This window comes from Denticeps clupeoides, chromosome 6 (assembly GCF_900700375.1).
Source record: "Denticeps clupeoides chromosome 6, fDenClu1.1, whole genome shotgun sequence".
Taxonomy (NCBI): domain Eukaryota; kingdom Metazoa; phylum Chordata; class Actinopteri; order Clupeiformes; family Denticipitidae; genus Denticeps; species Denticeps clupeoides.
The window spans coordinates 22,952,395-22,974,447 of record NC_041712.1 but is presented as its reverse complement, the minus strand read 5'-3'; the positions used below and the strand labels follow the sequence as shown (position 1 = coordinate 22,974,447).

At 48.4% G+C, this 22,053-nt stretch overlaps 1 protein-coding gene across 4 annotated transcripts; it reads left to right on the top strand.

The window, feature by feature from the left end:
- The first annotated feature begins 25 nt into the window (after positions 1-25).
- On the top strand, positions 26-19,353 carry LOC114791794 (ubiquitin carboxyl-terminal hydrolase 2-like). 4 transcript variants are annotated; one of them, XM_028982240.1, is made up of 13 exons: positions 27-274; positions 765-1,264; positions 14,726-14,776; positions 15,418-15,541; positions 15,628-15,739; positions 15,912-16,022; positions 16,098-16,162; positions 16,288-16,391; positions 16,545-16,625; positions 16,871-16,949; positions 17,064-17,174; positions 17,600-17,720; positions 18,426-19,353. In XM_028982240.1, the coding sequence occupies exons 2-13, from the start codon at positions 776-778 to the stop codon at positions 18,508-18,510; spliced, it is 1,533 nt and encodes a 510-aa protein (XP_028838073.1). In that variant the 5' UTR covers positions 27-274; positions 765-775; the 3' UTR covers positions 18,511-19,353. The 4 variants fall into 4 exon arrangements, with proteins under 4 accessions (XP_028838072.1, XP_028838073.1, XP_028838074.1 ...); XM_028982239.1 differs by lacking the exon at positions 18,426-19,353 and having other exon boundaries at positions 26-274; positions 17,600-18,418; XM_028982242.1 differs by lacking the exons at positions 27-274; positions 765-1,264 and adding an exon at positions 11,600-12,805.
- The last annotated feature ends 2,700 nt before the right edge of the window (positions 19,354-22,053 follow it).

Here is a 22,053-nt window from a genome sequence, read left to right as displayed (position 1 = left end):
AAAAAATAAATAAATAAATAAATAAAAGAAAATAATAAAAGAAAAAAAACCGAAATCCTAAATATTCCCGCGCCGGCGGGACGACAGGATTTCCGCGGCGGAACTTTTCCACCCTCCCCGCCCCCCGGGGCCGAATTCGGAGGGGTGTCGGCGCCGCCGGGGAACGGCCACCTTTCGGCGCCGAGATGGAGCGAGCCGGTGCGGGCGACAGGAGCCGCTCACTGCGGGAAATGCCGTGACCGTTCCCCGGATTACTGGCCACCACGCTAGCACCGTAAGTCGGGTTTTTTTTTTTTTTTATTATTCGATTCGACAAGGTGTAGTTTCGTTACGTAACACTCCTCCGCTATGCTCTCACTCCCCGTTGCCGTAATTATTATAATATTATTAATGAAATGGTTTCTTTTCCCTCTGCATTGCTGCTTGCGTTCTTTTTTTTTGCCCCCAAAAAAGGGTTATTTTCCAAAAGTGATATTTGAAGTTTAGCGGACTACGCAGGGACGTTACTGGCGATCTGTAATTCTTGGCAATGTGTGCAAACCCTCTCATTCTGACATGACATCGGCCGTAAAGCGAGATTAACTGAGCTGCAACGTTCTGAGAAATTACCCACCATGACCGAGTAAAACCTTAAAACGTGTCAAATAATCCAGCTCTTCATTGGACCATTTTAATGGGAAATTGTGTGGTTTGGGTTCGGCGTTTGTGCTGTTCTGTGTGAACGATGCCAGTTTGTGTTTGTTCTCATGTTCCTCCGTCGTCAGAGTTCCTCAGCATGTCTCCTGTGTCCTCAACTTCAAAATACCCGACGGGCTCCACTCTGGTGAGCCACTATGGGCCGTTTGACCAGGCCCTGGGCTACAGCGTCCGACCTCAGCTCCAGCCCTCCAGCAGGTACCCTCCATCAACATCTCGCTACCTCACTTCCAGCCCTTGCCTGGCCAGGGCCCACATGTATCCTCTGGAGCTCGAGCGGAGAGGACCTAGCCCACAGCTGGATCCCAGGGCCAAGGCCGGCCAGGTAATGGGCCCACGGGCGATCGGGGTCAGGGGACGCTCCACGTCTCGTCTGATGTACCCCTCCGCCTCGCCGCTGCTGTGGCGGCGGCGCTCGGTCAGCCACTCGGACCTGTCGCAGGAGCTGGCTCTGCTGGACATCAGTGAACCCCTCTCACCGCTCACTGCTGGCCTGCGCCGGAGGCAGAGGGACGGACCAGAACGTTGGGGATTAGGGTACTCCGGCTCTCTGTTCTGGAGCACTGAGGTGTGTGAAACACACAAATAAAACCACATAGTATCTTTACTCACATGCACTCGAACACATGCATATTCACGTACATATAAACATTCCCAAGACACTCATACACTTCGTACACAGAAGGATTGATATAATTTATGCTTCAGCCAACAGTGCAATATAATTCAGGTTCAGTATTAGGACGACCAGCTAGTACAAAACTGTTGTAAAACAATATGGAGAACAACAAAAAAATAAGCAGTGACATTTACATTTATGGCATTTATCAGACGCTCTTATCCAGAGGTTCAAATCTCACTTACTACCATTGTGTCCCTGAGCAAGACACTTAACCCTGAGTGTCTCCAGGGGGGGACTGTCCCTGTAACTACTGATTGTAAGTCACTCTGCATAAGGGCGTCTGGTAAATGCTGTAAATGTAAATGTAAATGTAGAAAATCCATAAGGAACGAGTTGGTCTTGGTTACCCACGTGATTCATTCTTGCTCCTTGCTTCAGCCAGCCCCTCACTTCTGACCTGTGTGATGTGTCCTTGTGGTCGCCAGAGGGCGCCAGTGTCCACATTTATTTCTCATCCCCTCCAACCCACTGACTTCCTCATATCTAAATCCACATTGAGCCGCTGGCTCATTACACCACAGATCACAGAGTGTGTCAACCACCATGTTTGGAAACAGACATCATCAGTTTGGTTGTGCAGTGAGTCAGATTAAGCACACTTTGGAGTCATGGGGGGTTCAGGTACGCACAATCTCTGACCAAAAGCAATAAATTATCGTTAGACTCTGCCCGGGCATGTTACCTGGTTGGTGAATCAGGTAGTAACTATATTCCAGTTTTTATTTTAACAAAAAAAGGAAAGGAAAGAGGAACAGAATGTATTTAGTGTCTCTATCAGCGTTAAGAAAGGCCTTGACAGCTTTCCTCCATTATCTTGGACATTTTTTTAGCTGCCACATGAAAACACGTACACGATTATTTTTTTTTGACATTGTCTTTGTCATGATCCTCTTTCTTCTAGCTTTCAGGTCCGTAAGTTGTGAGGCCTTCATAAACTGGTCACAGATGTCCGTTCAGATTCAGCCCAGTCCAATGTTCCTCCAACCATTTGTGAGCATTTTGTAGTGTTAGAGGGTGTATTATCATGCAGAATGTCCTTCACTGAACCACTTTAGTTAGGTACTGACTAAAAACCTGCTAGCCATCTGTAACCAGATAATCACAGTTATTCACTTCACCCGTCAGTGCGATTAATGCGTGGTGTATTAGGAGCACTAGAGACCAGCACAGAACTGGGTGTGTTTGTATTCTGTACATACTCTACTTCCTGCCCCTTGGCTCTTGCTTATGTGAAAATATTACTATTGGCCTGTCCTCCCAGCACATACCAGTTTTGGGAGTGGAAGTCACGTTGGTTGGGCTGTAGTATATTGATGAAGCTCTGTCATTTACATTCTGCACTTGTATAAACTGCATTATGACCTGGGCAAGAATCAAGACATACACAGCACCAGTGAATAGGGCTGGGTTATTAATTCATGTAAATTAATTCCATTACTGCCCCATCAGTATTCATACTTTCCACCTGCTTATTTACAATGTAAATAACATGCAATGACCGAACACTATTACACTGCGCTTACTGTTCTTTAAACAACACTGTGGACTTCCAAGCTCAAGCTTCACAAGTCACATTTTTTTGCCTCTATTAGGGTGATTTGAAATCAGCAAATGCACAGTGCCATATTCTTTCAATGAATCTCTTGCAAGAAAACATTTTTAAAATAATTGCCTTTCTAATCTTTTTGGGGTCAAATATGCATATCAAGTGAAAGCTCATGATCAAAAAGATATTAATGGACCTCTAAAAATTATTTTAAAAAAAAGTTATTTAAAAAAAATTCTAATGACTTTACACTGAACACACAGAAGATGCCAAAAAAGGGACCCGTGCTTTGCTCTCCTAAATATGTTCCTTAGTTGCAATCAGGGCAGGGTGATGTTTATCATGGCATTATGTAATTTATTGCAAGTGAGAGATTAATCTACAGCCACATGCTGGCTGCCAGGGTGCTGCCTGGCCTTTACACAGCCATTAAAACTCAATGTAGTTCAAGCTTTCAGTGAATGTCTGTTCATATTCTGTATCCGGAAGTTGGGTTAATCGTGTTAATAATTTAGATTTTTATATTTCGCCACCCAGCACTGGTGAACCTGTTGGCAGTTTTGTGTTTTGTATGAATATCCACTTCCATTATCTTTCCAGAACGCATCCCTCTCTTCAGGAGAATTCCCCTGCCTGGGGAATCCGTTCCCAGTAAAGTCAGTCATCCCCATAGCAACAAAACAAGCTGAGGCATTTTGCATGATGAGTGCTATCTATCGTGACTAGCCCTTGACCTGGAGCAGAAGAGTGCATAATTGTTTTACAGCAGCTGGTTGTGGTGTGTGTGTGTGTATGTGTGTGTGTGTATGTTCGGGTGATGTGTTGGCTGAATCGAACTCTGAACGAACGATAAGAAAGTGTTCAGCAACAACCTTCAGGACTGTTGGAAACCGTCCCCGTTGTCTAACTTGAGGTGGTGGAGAGAAGCCAGGAGTGAAATGCTGCCATTATTACATAACCTCACATGTGTTATTTTATAGTCCTGTGTTTTCAGTTCAGCTGTTCTACAGATTTTATATGTGGATAAATGAGTAGGTGCATTTTGAGTAGGCGTATTGCCTTATTGATTGATACGAAAAATGTGTGTTTTATATTCCCGCAGGATCAGACTGAAATTTGACAGACCTTTGAACATCTGCAATGCACTAAAGCACACTGGAGCTGTTAAGGCTGCAGGTTATCATGCAGTGGTAGTGATAAAACAATTATCCTGGTATCCCTCTTCTCCAGAGATGTTGAGGACGATCTCAAACTCCGCCCCAATTAGAATCAAGACTCGGGCGTGAAGCCTGAATGGTTAACCACCCGTTTGATGTGGAGCTCCTCAGATGACTTCCAGAAACCAGCTCATGATGTAAAGAGCCAGCAGACGCCAGATAGAACCATGGGCTGAATCACGTACTGTGAATTAGGCTGGAATTGTCCCCCACCACACACACACACACACACACACGCACACACAGAACAGCAGTGAAGAGCTCCAGTCCTCTCATTAAATGACATCATTAAATTTGCATATTTCGTTCAACAATGAACAACAATGATTACATATAAATCTAAAACTAATTAATTGCACATTTTGCAGATATCATATTTAAACATGATTCATTCTTAAGAATAAAGCTTGCTATAATAATTAAATCTATTTTAGAGACAAGTCATAGCTGTTTCCAACTCTCTTTAAATGGGGTGACATCAAATCTCCTGGGGCCGCTTTCGAACCAGCAACTGCAAAAGAGTGATCCCCCATGTATTTGACCTTTTCCATGGAACCTTTAACAGATGCTGTCCAGCCGAGCTCAGGGCCCTGCTTGGTTGATGAAACTGTAGAAATCTCACCTAAATAAGACGGAGCAAGGCCACTTATAGCACTAAGAACAAACGCTAAAAGTTTCAACAGAATTCTGTACTCAACTGGGAGCCAGTGTAGAGAATATGGACATTGCATTTAAATAATGCGTTATACAGCACGTAATTGTACAGCGTGTGGATGCGAGAGTCCTGGGGATGCTGATTCCATCAGCATCTCGAGATCAGATACTTTCTTCTCATGTCTGCTGACTGAAGGGCCGACCTGTTAGAGACGACCTGTCGCGTCACTGCGGTGTCCTCAGCATTTCTTTACAGCCATTGGTTCAAGTGTTACGTAAAAGCAGAAAAAGCAACGATCTCTAGGCTGATTGTGAAGCATCAGACGTTTGTGCGGGCCGTTTGCGTAGCACACAACCCGAGTTCCTGCTTCAGGTTTCAACTCCTAACCCTAAAAACACAAAGTTCAGATTAAAAGGTCGGATAGGACCCGGAGAGGAATGTAACACAAAAGTGGACTATGTGGACAATCTTCTCCAGAGTCAGATGTGCAGTGTCCCTTTCCATTGACTCATTTCTAAGTAAACACGCATTTCGGATATTTGGCTGTCCTCTCCTTTAGATATGCATCTTTAGCTTTTTAGCAGCCTGGATGATTTGAGTGTATCGTTTTTCTGCCTGCAACAGGATGAGCCTTATTCAGTGACTCCTCTCAACCTGAGAGAGGACCAGACGTCAGCTGACGTCTCTCTTCCCCTATCATGTCCTTCTTTCTTTTACAGAACAGAAATAACTGCGATAAAATGGCAGCCGTCTCTGTGTGTCAACCCCACCCCAACTGAGCCTAACACATCTGTGCCACAATTAGACTTTTGGTGTCAGAATCAACGCAGACTTCTCTGTTCATGCAGCTTTTCAGTGGAAGTAGTAGAATACATTACGTTATGCATAAAAATTAGTTTTTTATAAAACCCTGCTTTTGAAGTATAATAAGCCATAAAATATTCTACCTTTTTGTTAGATGGGCCTGTGTGGCCCGGCCCAGTTCACGTGTAAGTGTGAATCAGGACAAAAGCTGTCCTGTCCCACACCGGACGCTGTTTTCACTAATGACACGGAGTGATTACGTCAGTCCGTGAGCAGGAAACAGGACACGAGTGAAGAGATAAAGAGAGGTCAGACAGTACCCGCTGTACCCTCACACTGCAGCACTGGCCTGCTGTGTACGTGTGTGCTTCTGATGTGTACAGGGACACCCGACAGTGGCAAGGGCATTCGAAATGTTAAGCCAGTCTCAAGCACACAGTTTTATATCCTGTACTCCTATAATCCCAACTCCAGCTGTCTCTATAAAAACCCCCCTCATGAATGTGAAATCAAACATAAATACAGTAGACAGAAATCTAGTCTCTCTCTCTCCCTCTCTCTCTCTCTGTTTCACCATGCTCATTGGCCATAACCAGCACAATGAGAATCAGTACAGTACCAACATATAGCATTTTGACTCATTATTCTGGAGGCAGCCAGGCCGAGCGAGTTTCTGATTCCTTCTTTTCATTGCATTGCCAACGAGACGTACTGACATCTAATGCAATCTTAGTGGTGGCCTAGCGGATAAGCAAGCGGACCCGTAATCGGAAGGTTGCCTGTCATGGATGCCCACTGCTCACTAACTGCTCACTCACTGATGGTTAAAAGCAGAGGACACATTTGTTGTGTCACCGTGTGCTGTGCCGTGTATCACAATCACTTCACTTTCACTTTTTTTTTCAATTTCAGATACCGCGACAAAGTCTAGAACAAGAGGCACATTGTTCTTCAATTTTTCTCATGTAAGGCTTACAAACCTGTGACCATGCCTCCTTTTAATTGCAGCGGGAGTCTGGTTATTAGGTGTTATTAGGTGTTCCTTTTATCTGCTGAAAATCATACATGTTAAATGTCCTGAATATAAATAAAACGTAAATCTGCTCAGAGCGGTATTGTACACAATGCACTCCATGCAGCGCAGGGTACGATATTCATCTCTTTTGCTGGTACTACTTCTAATGTGAATTTTGTAGTTGCATTATTGATGAGAATTGTTGTCAGGGGAAGGGGAAATAAGCATATCAACCATCAACCATCAACAGTTAACCCCAAAGTGCATTTCTCATCTCGTGGGCCATGCAGGGGAATAGTAAATAAAAGTCTCGTCAGCCTCACTATGGTGGGACCAAAATGGGAAATTCTGAAAATGCCTTTGAAGTAATGTTTACTGAGGTTTACGTCCCATTCAGAACAGGACCACATGGGAACCTGGTAAACATGTAAGTAATATAACAGTAACTTTCAACCATCAGAGGATGTGCCCTGTTTGCTGGGTATTTAGCAAAGTGCTCATGATGTGCAAGGAATTTAATTTAAATAGGCATGCAGCAACCAGGGAAAATAACAGTGACGTAATGTATAGTTCCAATCCAGGATAGGACAGAAATAATACCTTTCTCAAGAACCAAGAGCTGCAGCCTTCAAAGCCAGTGGCTTGTTTTATGTAATAATGTGTGTGAAAGGGAAGCTCTATAGAAGAGAATATTGTGTAATTTCCTTATTTTCAAGATCCATTCACAAGACAGACAAATATTGGAAAAATTTCCACATCGCTGCACCATTTCAGTGCTCCCACGCACGTGTTCAGGTCACGGCGGGTTTGTTCTTTAACTGTTTGTTGTGGGCACAGGCCCAGTCATGTGACTGCTCCTTCCTCAGTGCCGGAAGTCCGGAAGTCACTTTCTCTGTACAGCTCCCATTCACAACCCGGCACCCTCTCCTCTCATGTGCCCGTCTCACCCGTGTCCCGTTCTCCCTCCTCCCGTAGTTACCCATTTGCCAGGCGCGTGTCTTCAAACAGCTGCCATGGCAGTTAAAGCCTTTCACGTTACGTAACCAAGATTTCTGTAGCCAAGTCTACTGCTGCCCCTGGTGTTCTGGATGCCCGCTGGGTGTTTTTATTAAAACTCTTATCAACCCGAGGTCAGGAACCACGATTGTACGCTGTGTCAACGCGGTCAATTTGGTCTTGGCCAAGACCTGATCTTGAAGAGTACAGTAGATGACTGACAGGAAGTGCACTCGCATATTTAAAATTTTCTTTGTGCATATTTGTTCCATCTAGATTGTGATCAGAAGCTACTGATCTTCATGTTTGGCCTCATGACTCCGTTCGCCCCAATCTGACTCCTAACCCCCGCCCCGCTGGGCTGCACCCAGGAGTCTCTGAACAGCAAACAGATCGGCTGCTCGATAAACATCAGCCACGTCGGATTACAGCCATCTCCACATGCACTGTACGAGCAGCTGTGCGCTCAACTTTCCTCCGGCAACATCTGTCAGTAAACAGCACTTATAGAGAGTCCAAAGCTCAGGTTGAAGTCAAAGGGCTAAATTATACTGTTAACTTTCAGTAGGTTTCCTCTAAATTGCCAAAATGAATAACCTGATATAATATGCATTGACATAGTATTATGTCACATTTTATGATGACCTGTTACGTTAGAGCACTATTCTTGCTCGGCACATAACAGCCCATTCAAATATTTTGCATACTCACCATCTGAGCCTCGAAGGCCCTGCTGTGTTCTTCTAGGGTGACGCAATCTTTCTGAGAATTATTTTTTTTTGCCTGGCTAATCCAGGAGGAATGTTCTGATCTCTAACTTAAGGTCTTCTGTATATATCTACTGTTGGTGATGCTTCTGATAGACATTTTTAACCATGAAAGCTGTGTTAAAAAAAAGTTAAAAAGTACAAAAGTACCATACAACATGAAAACGTTTTACTGTTTAAGTAATTTGGTGTTGGTATGTGGTATGATGAGGAAAAGAAACAGAATGGATGTAGTGTATTCCTGAGTCTATAAGGTAACAATAATGTAATAATAAGATAACCTTATTTTAATTATGAAATGGGTTTGACTAAAAGAAAATGTTTTGTCTGTTCTACTAGCTACTTGTACTATATTGACTGGGTAAAATAGAATTGCATTAAAAAAAAAAAACTAAATACAATTTTCATTGACTAAAACTATACTAAAATGTCATTAGTTTTCTTTGACTAAAACTATACTAAAATATTCAAGGATAATTTTGACTGAAATAAGAAACGTATTTAGTCTAGTTTTTAATTGTCAACAATATTGATGTATTTTGTTAAAGTTATCATCACATGAACGGCATTTAAGTCTCGTCTTGTCTCGTCTTCATCACGTCAAAAAAAGGTTCATTGATGAAAACAACGTTACTTGGTAGGAGTGCTTGAAACATCAGGTCAGACTAAAATGCTACTGAAACAAACTGTACAGGGCCACAACTGGACTGCACTGAGCCGTAATCCGCCAGGTGTCCCTAATAAAGTGGCCAGTGAGTGTATATAGACGTTTGTGACATTTAGACAGCACATGTATTAGTGGTCTCGAATGAGTCACCGCAGTCATCCTGATGACATCACGTCTGTGTGTGTGGCTTATAATAGCCGCGGTCCTGACGCCCATCATGCTTTCTCATGCCAGGTGGTGAGAGTGACAGCGCTTCTTTTCTCACCCTTTCCCAAGCCTGCTCACCAATGACAGCGCTGCGATGGGAATACATTCGCATGTAATTCAAGTGTGATGAAGGTCAAAGACCCAAAAGGCTTCTGAGAGGTCCTCCTGCCTCCCTGAGGCATTTATGCTCAATAAAAGAACTCATTTTTTTTATTGAGAGGGAGCTATTTATAAACCGGCCCTTTGTGGCTTCGACCTTTTGACCACATTGTGTTCTCAGATTAATGAGCGGTGACCGGCGAGTAGGGTCTCCATTGTGGAAGCCAATTGTGCAATGCAGCAACGCTCGCATTCCAATTAGTCCACTTATGTAAACAAGCTTCATTCAGGCTCTTTGTCGGCCTGGGATGTTGCGTAAGGGGATCGGCACGAACCTGCGGCTGGCGAAAGTTTTTCCCCTTCCCTCCCGACAACTTCACCTCCAGCGCCTGCGGTCATGTGAGCCGGGCTCCAGAGTATGTTGTTGCACCCCCCCGCTCCCTGCGGGTCCGCCCCGCCGCTGAGTCTGCGAACAAGTGGCTGACTAACAGAGTGGGGGGGGGGGGGGTTATTCAACATCTGTGACTCACGATAATGTAGAGGAAAAAGCCGCAGCAGCACGCAGTCCGGTGGAGCTCAAAAATGGCCTTCTAATCACAGATTATTTCCCCATAAAACATCGAAATGATTGGTGACGTGATTACTCATGTTTGACATGAAACAATGCCTTGATGACCAGTTATAGACAGATTATATCGATCATTTGCTCCTTTCTGGTCGTCCGCGTTGCTTGTAATTCATAGTTGGTGAACCAGAATTGATCTCTTCATCGATGGTAACTTGAAAGCATGTTATAAGTTGCTCTGGATAAGGGCGTCTGCAAAATGCCTTAAATGTAAATGTAAATGTTGTAAAATGCATCGGTGTTGGAGTACTACTGGGCTGAAATGAACGGAATCATGTGACCATAAACAGCGCATTCACCTTGCCCCGCCTCCAAGGGTTTTGTCATCTGCCGTCTGCAGCACAGTGGTCAGAAATGCCCATCACTTGCGTATGCCGTTCTTCTCTGGCAGCCACGTCCACCGGGCTGTACATAATGTGCATTGAGAGGAGGGGACGTTCATAAGACGGATGCCCTTATAGCCGCGGAAGGGTCCGGCTCCCCGCCGCTTTTTTCCGATGCTGCTTATGTAATCGCTGGTGAAAAGAGCCGGCGGCCCCTGGAGCCGCCGGAGGCTTGTACAGTTTCAGCGCTAATCTGAGGACTTATGGGGCTCTGCTCATTCAAAAAAAATAAAATAAATAATAATAAAAGAATTACTGGCACCATTGGAAAGGAACGCCAGTGGCAATACACCAAGCATGGACAATGGCATATTTAAATTCTCACCACCCGGTTCTCAACCCGATAACAATGTGTTGAGAGCAAAAAAAAACGGGGCAATTCAGCTTGGTGCAGAATCTGAGAGGCGTGTCCAAAACCCGCCGCGATAAGAAGAAGAAACGAAGCGAGGCCTCCGGTTACACGAGGCGCAAGTGGACACGGCTGCAGTTACTCACGTTTCGGCGCCACGGACACTCGGGGTTGCTCCTTCGCAAGCGGCCGTTAACGTGGCCGTTTGCCTTTGTTTTTTATTGCCACGCTGACTCATTCGGCAGCCCAGCGGGGCCCGGTGTGTGTCACACTCCATGCGCCACCGCCATCCCATTCTATGCCAATGGCATTTCTATTCTGCCCACGGCGTCACGGTTCTGCTCGCCGTGGTCCAGACTAAGCCCCATTCGCACGAGAGCGCTGAGAGAGAGCCACGCCGAGCGTTGTTGTGGCCTGTAGGTGGCGCTGTAGCTGTGGTCCTCCTCTGCGGTGAGTTAAACACGTCGTTGTTCTCCAGCCTTTTCATTACAAATGTGGATTTCTTTTAGCGTGTTATCCGCCATTGTTGTATGTAGGACATGCGACGCGGGGCGGCCATAACTAAAACGCACCGGTGTTTTACTTTATATAGCTGAGTTGAGTCAGCGTTGATGTCAAATCTTCACTAATACGCCAGCGTTTTCGCAAAAATCCACTTTGCCGTCCACACGGAAACGAAAGAAATTCACTGGAACTGATCTGGGGCCCCTGAAACGCCATTTCCGAGTGGATGCAGGGCCAGATCGGATATCTGAACAGAGGTTGTTTCACTGGCAACTGGACTTGTTATGGATCCTTGACCACCTTTCGCCCTTCCATTCCAGAAGGCTTTCTCAAGTCTTGGCTTTGTGGTCGTGCCGCGGCAGCTACAAGAAATCCTTTCTCAAGTCTGGAATGGAAGGTCGAGGATCCATAACAAGTCCAGTTGCCAACGAAATAACCTCTTTAGAGATAAACATGACCTGGACGGCTGAGAACCTTCACAAATGCATAGCCAGATCGGACAGGGATTTTACCGTTTTAGAGAAAAACACTCGTTGTGTGGACAGGTCTTTAATCGACACTGCCGGAGAGAAACGTTTGGCCGTTTATGTTCTGCTCTGCATGCCAACAGTTCCTCAGACGCGTGGTAGCGGATTTGTGGTCAATGACACCGACTGTCAGCAAGGGACCTTTTTAAAAACCCCTTACAGGCCGCTCGCTTTGACCAATTTTGACTTGAAACGTCCTCTTCTTGTTTGACCTTTTCTCAGTCCAGCAGCATGCTCGAAAAACACTCGCCATTCTGATAATGCATTCTGATAACCAGTATCAGTAGAGGGCTGTATAAATTGCCATCTCAACTTATTATCCCGTCTTTGGTCATAAGCCGTGAAAAACGCACCATTGTGTCCATGAGCAACACACGTCGACTGAATTTGACGTAAAACCTTTTTTTATTATTTATTTGAATGCAGGTATGATTTAAATCTCTCGGCCGCTGTGGAGTCCCCCCACTCCTTGGAGGTGAATGTGCGAAGGTCCCGTCCTCTGCCGTCTGACGTGCACCGCTCCAGGCGCGTCGTGACGTCAGCGCCGCGCGAGCGGCGGGCAGGGGTGGAAGGGGGCGTGTCCGCGGTGCGCTAAAACCGACTCGGAGCCCGGCTTCCCGGTCCATTCACATCGCGCCCGACGCGCAGCAGCCCGGTCCGTCCAGCACCGGGGGACGCACGCACGCACGCAGGCGCTGCGTAATAACGCCGCGACTCTTGCGCGCGTCTGGATTATTATTATTATTAATAATAAGTTGTTCGTTCCGTTATTATCGAACCGTCGCGCTGCTCTCCATCCCGACCGGCGGTCAGCCGCTGCCGCGCTCAAGGGCAAAGGGCTGAGAAGTGACCGCCCGGGGAGGCTGACACCCACGAGAGGGACTTTCGCCCCCGCGCCGTCGCCATGCCCAGCATGCGACAGTCCTACACGGTCACCGTCCCGGAGGAGCCGCCGGCCGCCGCCTTCCCCTTCCACCACAAGGCGGACCTGCGCAGGAAGAGCCCGCCGATTTCGCGCTCCATGCTGGTCTCCACCTTCGTGGGCCTCTTGATCAACCAGGCGAAGGTGAGTTGCGGGGCGCTTCGCTTACGTAACGCGTGTCTCGACGGGACCTCGCGTCCGGCTGCGTGACGCCGCGTGCCACAAATCTGACCTTGCGTTACGCGTCCCGTCGCCGTTGCGTAACAGCGCTCATTTGTCCCTTTTTGTTCCGATTCTCGCTCCCGTTAAGAGTTCCATCTTGGCGCCACCGACGCTGCCTTAAGTTCACGCGGTCACGTGATTAACGTCAGCCCAAGCGTCCCGACCCACGATCGCGTCCCCTCGAAGCGACGCGTCATGACATGGAACGAGCACAGTGAGGACCAGGACGCCTCTCGTCATCTGACCGTGAGGTGCAACAGGCCGCCCGCGTTTCTCCTGCAAGTGCGAAATACACGAAGAGTTCGGCGAAACGTCCAGGGTTGCGTAACCCAACCAGATAAGAGTCTGTAAGAATGCGCCTTATCACAGCACCGCCATGCAACGCTCAGCTTCGAAGAGCTGCTGTGGGAGCGTTCCACAGATAGCTGACGACCTTAATGACCACGCTAACCTTGGCTCCTGATAGCGATCGGGACATTTTATCTGCGCGCTTGTGTTAGATGAGTTGTCTCTTGATGTCAGGAATGTGCCTTGAAGGGTGTCGGGGCGTGTGACCGGCAGGCCGGTGGTCGGCGGGGGACTCTGTGCCCGTTTGGTGCTGGTCCAGTGGCTGAAGGAAAGGTTAGGACACGCTGTTCTCCCCTCTCTGCTTCTTTCATCCCGTGCCAGCCAATTAGCTGCCGGCCCGCCACAGAGGTACCTGGTGACGACAGCCACTTCCCCTCGGCCAATCAGGGCCCGGCGTCCTGCAGAGCGCGTCCCCTCCAGCCGTTGCTGCCGTGGGTGTCGCTTGCAACAAGGCGTGAAGAGTTTCTCCTAAAGTGAAGTGATTGTGATACACTGCAGCACAGCACACGGTGCACACAGTGAAATTTGTCCTCTGCATTTAGCCCATCACCCTGAGTGAGCAGTGGGCAGCCATGACAGGCGCCCGGGGAGCGGTGTGTGTGGGGACGGTGCTTTGGTTCAGTGGCGGATCGGGATTCGAACCGTCAACCTTCTGATTACGGGGCCGCTTCCTAAACCGCTGGGCCACCACCGCCCCCTGCAGCACCACGCGGACTGACCGCAGCATCTCTCGCGTTCTAGCGGAAGACCCACGATGATGTAATCGGGTGCTGTCCCATCCGGCCCGGCGACCTCTGGACCTTCGTCGCCTGAGTCCGGAGGAGCGGCCGTCAGCAGAGGCAGCGGAGCGGCGCGGCTTTCGGCACCGTCCCGGCGTTAAATTTTGACTCCGCTCACGGGAAGCGCCGCCCGCGCCTCCTCTCTGGGCCGGGATGGGGGGGGGGGGGGTAATCTTTGGATCTGGCCCCATATGGACCGGTGGCTTCTCATTAACCAGGTCATCTGCAGAATTAGGCTTCAGCTTTAAATCACGGTGTTGCCCTTTTCTTATTACGTGTGTGTGTGTGTGTGTGTGTGTGTGTGTGTGTTTTCGCTCCAAATACTGTCATCTGAACCAGGTTTGTGTGTGTTAAGCCTCAGCCAATGGGACGGCGAGGAGATGTGGCGTGAAGCATATTGCTATTGCTATACATCGCACGCTGGGTGTTTCTGTACTGGGTGTCAGGTGTGGTGCCTGCTGTGCGCGGTCACGTGATCCGGAGCCACCGGTAGAACGTGAAACTCACGCCGCGGCCACAATAGGCCGCGGAACGCGGGGCCTTTGTGCGGCGGCGCGGATATCCGAGTCCCCGGAACGGGGCTGAGATTTGCTCGCTCCCTCGGCCTCGTTCTCACGGGCGCCCTCCTCACACCCACACCGAGCTCCCGGGAATGTAAACAGGTCGGCTGCCGTGCCAGGAATTTTACTCCTTTTTCCTGTGTTTTTCCCAACAGAATTCCAAGAATGCTCAGGGTCTCGTTGGGCTGAGGAACCTTGGCAACACTGTGAGTACGCGCACACACACACACACACACACACACACACACAGCTCTGTAAGAAATGTCAAAAAAACGTGTCAAAAAAAGTCCACTTCATGTGCTTTTAATAGTTCAAAATGTAACAGCAACACATGATCAGCTGCTGATTACTTGATCAGATCAATCAAATCAGTCACTGTTGATCCCTTCCTGATTTAGTATTATTGTAGTAGCCTAGCGGGTAACACACTCGCCTAAGAACCAGAAGACCCAGGTTCCCACGTACTACCATCGTGTCCCTGAGCAAGACACTTAACCCTGAGTGTCTCCAGGGGGGGGACTGTCCCTGTAGCTACTGATTGTGAGTCGCTCTGGAAGCTGTAAATGCTGTAAATGTATTATTATTATTATTATTATTACACATACACAAGCCTATCAATTGAGAAACAAGTGAAGAATGTTGTGGTGGCTTCATCTTTGGTCTGGAGCTTTGCGAATCCGATTGTGGCATTTTCGGAAATATTTAGGGAGAAAAAAATAAAGTTTTGTTGGATTAGGTGGGAGGAGATTCCCAAACTGTTGTAAAGCATTAAGATTTTGCCCACATTAACGGTGGCACGCGAGCGCGGTTGGTGATGCGACCGTGACGTTCCATTTTGTCCCCCCAGTGTTTCATGAACTCCATTCTGCAGTGTCTGAGCAACACGCACGACCTGAGAGACTACTGCCTTCGCAACTGCCACCGCGGCGACCTCGGCGGCAACTGCAGGGCCAAGGCCGCGCTCATGGAGGGTGAGGAACCGGCCCGAGGCGCCCGCTGGCTTTTTACCTAAAAACCTCCATTCCCACGCGCCCTCTCCTCCTTCCTCTCGCCGCAGAGTTCGCCAAGCTCACCCAGACCCTGTGGACGTCTGCGAGTAATGAGGCCATCAGCCCGTCTGACTTCAAAACCCAGATCCAGAAGTACGCGCCGCGCTTCATGGGCTACAAGTAGGTGGAAAGCTCCCCGACAGCAAATCGCACGTTGTCTTTTCATCAGTGGGGCGCTTGAAAATGAATCGATTGGCCGGATTTAGAATCCATATGCGCACCGAGTAATCAACCCCAGCAAGAACATTGGTTACTCATCGCTCCTCTTCCTCCCCGTCTGTCCCCGCGACAGTCAGCAGGACGCTCAGGAGTTCCTGCGCTTCCTGCTGGACGGCCTTCACAACGAGGTGAACCGGGTGACGGTGCGGCCGCGGGGCCCGGCGGAGGACCTGGACCACCTCCCGTGAGTAGAGCGGCCGGAGCGAAAGGCCTGGCGCGGCGCTGTAACGCGAGGTAACGGCCGCCCTCCCGCCCACAGGGATGACGAGAAGGGGAAGAGGATGTGGAGCAGGTACATCGAGAGGGAAGACAGCAAAGTCGTGGGTGAGCAGCTGAGCTGATCGACGCTGGCGATTACGGGCGTGGCGGCTTCCGAGTCTGACCCCTCCCTCTTCTCTCTGTTTCTTTTTTGCGTGCGTGTGTGTGTGTGTGTGTGTGTGTGTGTGTAGATCTGTTTGTGGGGCAGCTGAAGAGTTCGCTCACTTGCAACGAGTGTGGCTTCTGCTCTACGGTGTTCGATCCGTTCTGGGATCTCTCCCTGCCCATCCCCAAGGTCTGTACAACAGGCACGCACCGGCAAAACGCCGTAACTGTGACCGGTCACTAACACGAGTCCCGCTCTAGCATGAAATGGACACACACAAAAGCATGCGTAATGTGTGTGTGTGTGTGTGTGTGTCTGATGTCTGTCCTGCTCTGTCTACAGAAGAGCTCAGGAGAGGTCAGTCTGATCGATTGCATCCGCCTTTTCACCAAAGAGGACGTGCTGGACGGAGATGAGAAACCGGTGTGTGTGTGTTTTCTTTTCAGATTAATTGTCATGATCAATTGTGTTTTTCTGACATTGTTTGACCTTTTACAGTTAAAGCATGTTGACATTTTTGGTGTCGTCCATGAAATATTTTCCCCAAAGTGATCGATTGAAGCAGTGTCCTCATAAAAATCCATATGGACACAAGAACTAGTGTCGTGTTGTGTATGTTTATGGATAATTTCTTCAGTTGGCCCTGACTGACCTTCTCTCTCCATCAGACGTGCCAGAAGTGTAAATCCAGGCGGAAATGCACGAAGAAGTTCACCATCCAGAAGTTCCCTAAAATCCTGGTGCTCCGTATCCTTTCCTCTGCCACATGCCCCGCCCCCGCCCCCCCCGAACTTCCCCGCGTCAGCTGAGTCGCAGCCGTTGTGTCCTAGCGCGTTGTCCTTGACCGAGCCTCTGCATCAGACCTGAAGCGGTTCTCGGACGCGGCTCGGGTCAGAACCACCAAGCTCTCCACCTTTGTCAACTTCCCTCTGAAAGAGCTGGACCTCAGGGAATTTGCCTCTGAGAACTGCAGTGAGTGTCTCCATCGAGTCTTTTTTTCAGCCACACTTCCAATTATGTTGCAATGAAAGAATATATGAAATGGATAGGAAAACATCATCATCATATGAGAAACATCATATGAGAAAAAGATATTTTGCTACAATATTATTGTGATACGTTCCACTTAATTATAGATCGGGGTGGTAGTAGCCTAGTGGGTAACACACTTGCTTATGAACCAGAAGACCCGGGTTCAAATCCCACTTACTACCATTGTGTCCCTGAGCAAGACACTTAACCCTAAGTTGCTCCAGGGGGGGACTGTCCCTGTAACTACTGATTGTAAGTCGCTCTGGATAAGGGCGTCTGGTAAATGCTCTAAATGTAAATGTAAATCCAAATGAATGCAGACAGATGGGCCGATTCAGGCGGGAACTCTGTTTTTCTCTCGGCAGCGAACGCGGTCTACAGCCTGTATGCAGTGTCCAATCACTCAGGCACAACGCTGGGCGGCCACTACACCGCGTACTGCCGCAATCCTGCCCTGGGCGAGTGGTATTCCTACAACGACTCCCGGTACGGCCCGAAACCACAGAGGCATGCTGTCATGCTACAACGTCTTGCTGATGGTAGTACGAGCGAACTAAATAGAGGGCGTTTCCATCAATCCGGAAGAATCCACGCATCATGTGATCCGGCCAACAGCAAAAGATGATAACGCAGTTTATAATAATGGCACTTTTGGGATTTTGGGATCTCTCCCTGCCCATCCCCAAGGTCTGTACAACAGGCACGCACCAGTGAAATACCGTAACATGCGTGTCCTCTGCGGTCGTGCCCAAAAACAGACACAACTGTGACCGGTCACTAGCATGAATTTGTGAAAGTGAAGGGATTGTGACATGTGATGCACAGCACACGGTGCACACAGTGAAATTTGTCCTCTGCATTTAACCCATCACCCTGAGTGAGCAGTGGGCAGCCATGACAGGCGCCCGGGGAGCAGTGTGTGGGGACGGTGCTTTGCTCAGTGGCACCTCGGTGGCACCTTGGTGGATCGGGATTCGATTACGGGGGCCGCTTCCTTAACCGCTAGGCCACCACTGGCCCAAACACAAGAACATCGCCTCCCCATCAGGGAATCGAACCCCGGTCTCCCGCTAACCCTAACCACTATACTAACGAGGAGATGGCAAGAAGCTGCTAGAATGAAATTACACATTCAAGAAATACATTTTTAAAGATCCTCGGCTTAAACATTTTTTTTGTCTCTCTGTGCAGGGTGAGTCCAATGTCTTCCAGCCAGGTCCGCAGCAGTGACGCGTACGTACTGTTCTACGAGCTCGCAACTTCTTCGCGCATGTGACTCCGCCCCAGCCCAGCGCCAGGACTTCCTGTGTGACAGTTCGGCGGTACCGGACTCGCAGACCGAGCCACAGTCCATTGGGCCACACGAGCCCGAGGTCCGGGACTAAAGTACGGCCTAGAGACCCGAGTCCACGGCCTGGACGTCCAGAACTGCTGCAGGTCGCGATGACTGGGGCACCTTAATCTTGTACTCCGCGAGGGGGAGGTTCCCTCACCGTGGAGTGGGGAGGGTTCCAACCCTCATCTGGGACACGTGAGAGAGTGGATTCTCTCATGAATGAGCAGGGTAGTGTGTGTGTGCGTGTGTGTGTGTGTATGCTGATGTTGTCTAACTCTATGCACTGTGCAGACGATGCTTTTTTTTTTTTTAAAGGCCACATCAGTGACCTTTTTGTAACTTGTGGCTACAACAGCAGCAGATCACCTCTTTCCTTCCTAATGTTTATTTATTTACGTTATTTAATGCTGCCGACTGTAGCAAACTTTACAAACCCTGGCTGTGGCTATTCAGCCTGACGTGTGTCTCCCCCTGGTGGCCGGTGGTGGTACTGGACGTGGGATCATGGGGAATGTAGTCTTTATCACCCAGCTTGTCCGTACCAGGGTCCTGCAGAACGAAGAATGTGTCGAGGCCTGTGACTACCCTGCACCCCCACGTGTGAAGTCCCGACTGGTTTGTGTCTGGGACCCATTTACCAATGAAGTGAATGTTTTTTTTTGTTTTTTAATGAAATGTTTCATGATCCTACGACGAGTCACTCCTGAAGGTATCAACCCTCCTGACTTGAAAACCCAAGGTTGTACGTCAACACAAAAAGAATAAATGAACCAATTTCAACAATCTTGTAGTCTTTTTGATGTGTGGCTCTTTAACATAATAATCACTCTGATTCTGTGAATTATTAAGCTGTGGAAGCCTGGAAGATAACTTTTCTGCAGTCGTGCGCCTGCACTACTGACATAGACTTCTATAAAATTATGACAATATGTGTACTGACACAGAAAACCATCGAGGACCAAATGAAAACATAAAGTATTAAATGGGAAAAAAGGGAAGTGATTGTGACACTAGAGCACATGCTGAACACAAAATCTGTCCTCTGCATTTAACCCTGCATCACCCTTAGTGAGCAGTGGGCAGCCATGAAAGGCACTCGAGGAGCAGTGTGTGGGGACGGTACCTTCATCAAGGGGACGTCAGTGGCACCTTGGCTGTTCGGGATTTGAATCTGCAACCTTCCGATTACGAGTCCGCTTCTTTACTTGCTAGGCCACCACTGCCCCTTAAGTGGTCTCTACAGCCTAAATGAGTTTCTTGTGGAACGTTGGATCACTCCTCTCATGCATACCACTCCAGGTCTTCCATGTGTGATGGTGCGGTAGACTTCTATGAATCGGAAGATCGCGAAGTCCCGTGTTCAAACCCCACTTACTACTGAGCAAGACATTTAACCCTGAGTGTCTCCAGGAGGGGGGCTGTCCCTGTAACTACTGATTGTAAGTCGCTCTGGATTAGGGCGTCTGATAAACGCTAGGCCACCATTGCACCACATATAAATATAAGTTTCCCCCAGTGTCTCTTTTGGGATCTCTCCAGTGTTGTACCATGGGAGTTAGACATCCTCAGTTTGGAACCAGCTCCGGGCGTTAGAAAGCCATATTGGGCATGCTGTACATCATTTATCATGTATCATAACCTTCATATGTGTTCATAGTTCCCAAACAATTGTGTCGTGGTGAATGATGTTGGTAACAGCTAACAGCTTAACTGTAGAACGCACACTTTTTCATTCGGGTGGAATGTAGATTTTAGTTTTATGAGCAGTGGCTCTCAGAGACTGCTCTGTACAGTAAAGGTCTAGAGAAGGTTCAACACAAGGTGGCGCTGTGGCACAGCAAATTCCCTAAAGATGCCGCTACTCCAACTTCAACTTCGCTGTCGTAAACCTGTACCGTACAAAGTTTCAATTCACTTTTATCTTAATGACGCAAACTCGATTGTTGATTTGCAATGTGCATGAATCTTTAAATATAACGGCCTTTTCCTGATTGGACAGCCGCTCTCGTCTCTCTAATCTTCCCTTTTTTCTCTTTTTTTTTATCTCTCATCCTTTGTTTCCTCTATCAGAATCCACAGCATCTCTCGTGTTGGTGGCTAAGTCACTGATCTCATTAGTGTGTGTGTGTGTGTGTGTGTGTGTGTGTACAGGCAGAAGGGGAAGCTGTCAATGGGGTGGTGATTAGCAGACGCTTTACTCGGATGCCTGAGCATCTCGGAGAGGGATCATCCCGCTGTGACCTTTGTGAGGAAGAGCGGGCGTTTGTGCCTATTGCCAATCGTTCCCTCGCGGCCTGTCGCGGTGTCTGTGCTGATAAAGTGAAATGAAATATCTAAGCGTGTGTTGCGATTCTGGCTGGTTAATAAGGTGTAAATCACTGCCACTTTTCATTATGAAAATGTGACGCATCCACTGGCTTGTGTGTGTGTGTGTTTCGTGCTATCTGCCCCGTGTTGTATTTTCGGTGACTCTCTGTAGATTGGGTTTCCTGGATGAGACAGATGATCTGTCCGAGAGGAGCCCGGTTTGTGTGAGGGAAGGATCGAATTCTCTCGCCAAGCGACTCCGGTGACTGTGCCGGGGGCCGGTGTCGGTCAGAGATGTGCACTGTTGAGAATGTCACTTCCAAACCCCTACGGCGCATTTATGGGAATTTGAGACACTGTCTGGTGGTGGTGGCCTGGTGGGTAACTCACTCGCCTATGAACCAGAAGACCCAGGTTCGAATCCCACTTACTACCATTGTGTCCCTGAGCAAGACCCTTAACCCTGAGTGTCTCCAGGGGGGGACTGTCCCTGTAACTACTGATTGTAAGTCACTCTGGATAATGTAAATGTCTGACGTGAAATAAAAAAGCAACTCAGTCTGAGAAAAATTCTTCAGTTTAACCTGCACGAATGTGCAATAACCAGGGAGGGTCAATATTCTGATGATTTGCATACGAATCTGTGGCTGTGTGTAGATGTCAACTTGATTTAGGAGCGCATGGTTCTGATGATCATCCTCGGGGTACGGAACGCCGGTCGGTAGCTGCCTTGTCTCTGTCTCCCCCGGGCTGGTAGGGTTTATCGGAGCTGTGCCGGATTAAATTGGATCCTGTGCAGAAGGCAGCTGTTCAGTGCGGGATAAATATTTGATGCGCTGCTCGGTCGGGGTGACGCGGGAGGCGGTGATGTTCGGTTACCTGTCGCTGCGGCTCCGTCTCCGGCTGGACTTTGGCACGTGAAGGCCACTCTGCACGAGTGGCTGTGCGGTAACCTAGGAAACCTGAGTGCCACGGCCTCACTCGCGACACATTAAGCACAGACACAAGCTCCATGGATTGCCTTTCCGGCTTCTTTTTACCAGACCTGCTGAGTGGTTTTTGCGCGTCTTTAATAAAATGTCACTTTCCAGGAATCCTTCGGACTTGTTTAATTCCGTTTGTGGTGGCTCGGAAAGGCGCCCAGCTCAGTAGAGCTGAATGGGACTGACATTATTT

Coding starts and splice junctions, on each gene's coding strand:
- LOC114791794 (XM_028982239.1), top strand. CDS start 776: ATGTCTCCTGTGTCCTCAACTTCAAAATACCCGACGGGCTCCACTCTG. Junction 15,740..15,911: donor CCGCGCTTCATGGGCTACAA/GTAGGTGGAAAG, acceptor TCCCCGCGACAG/TCAGCAGGACGCTCAGGAGT. Junction 16,163..16,287: donor GGAAGACAGCAAAGTCGTGG/GTGAGCAGCTGA, acceptor GTGTGTGTGTAG/ATCTGTTTGTGGGGCAGCTG.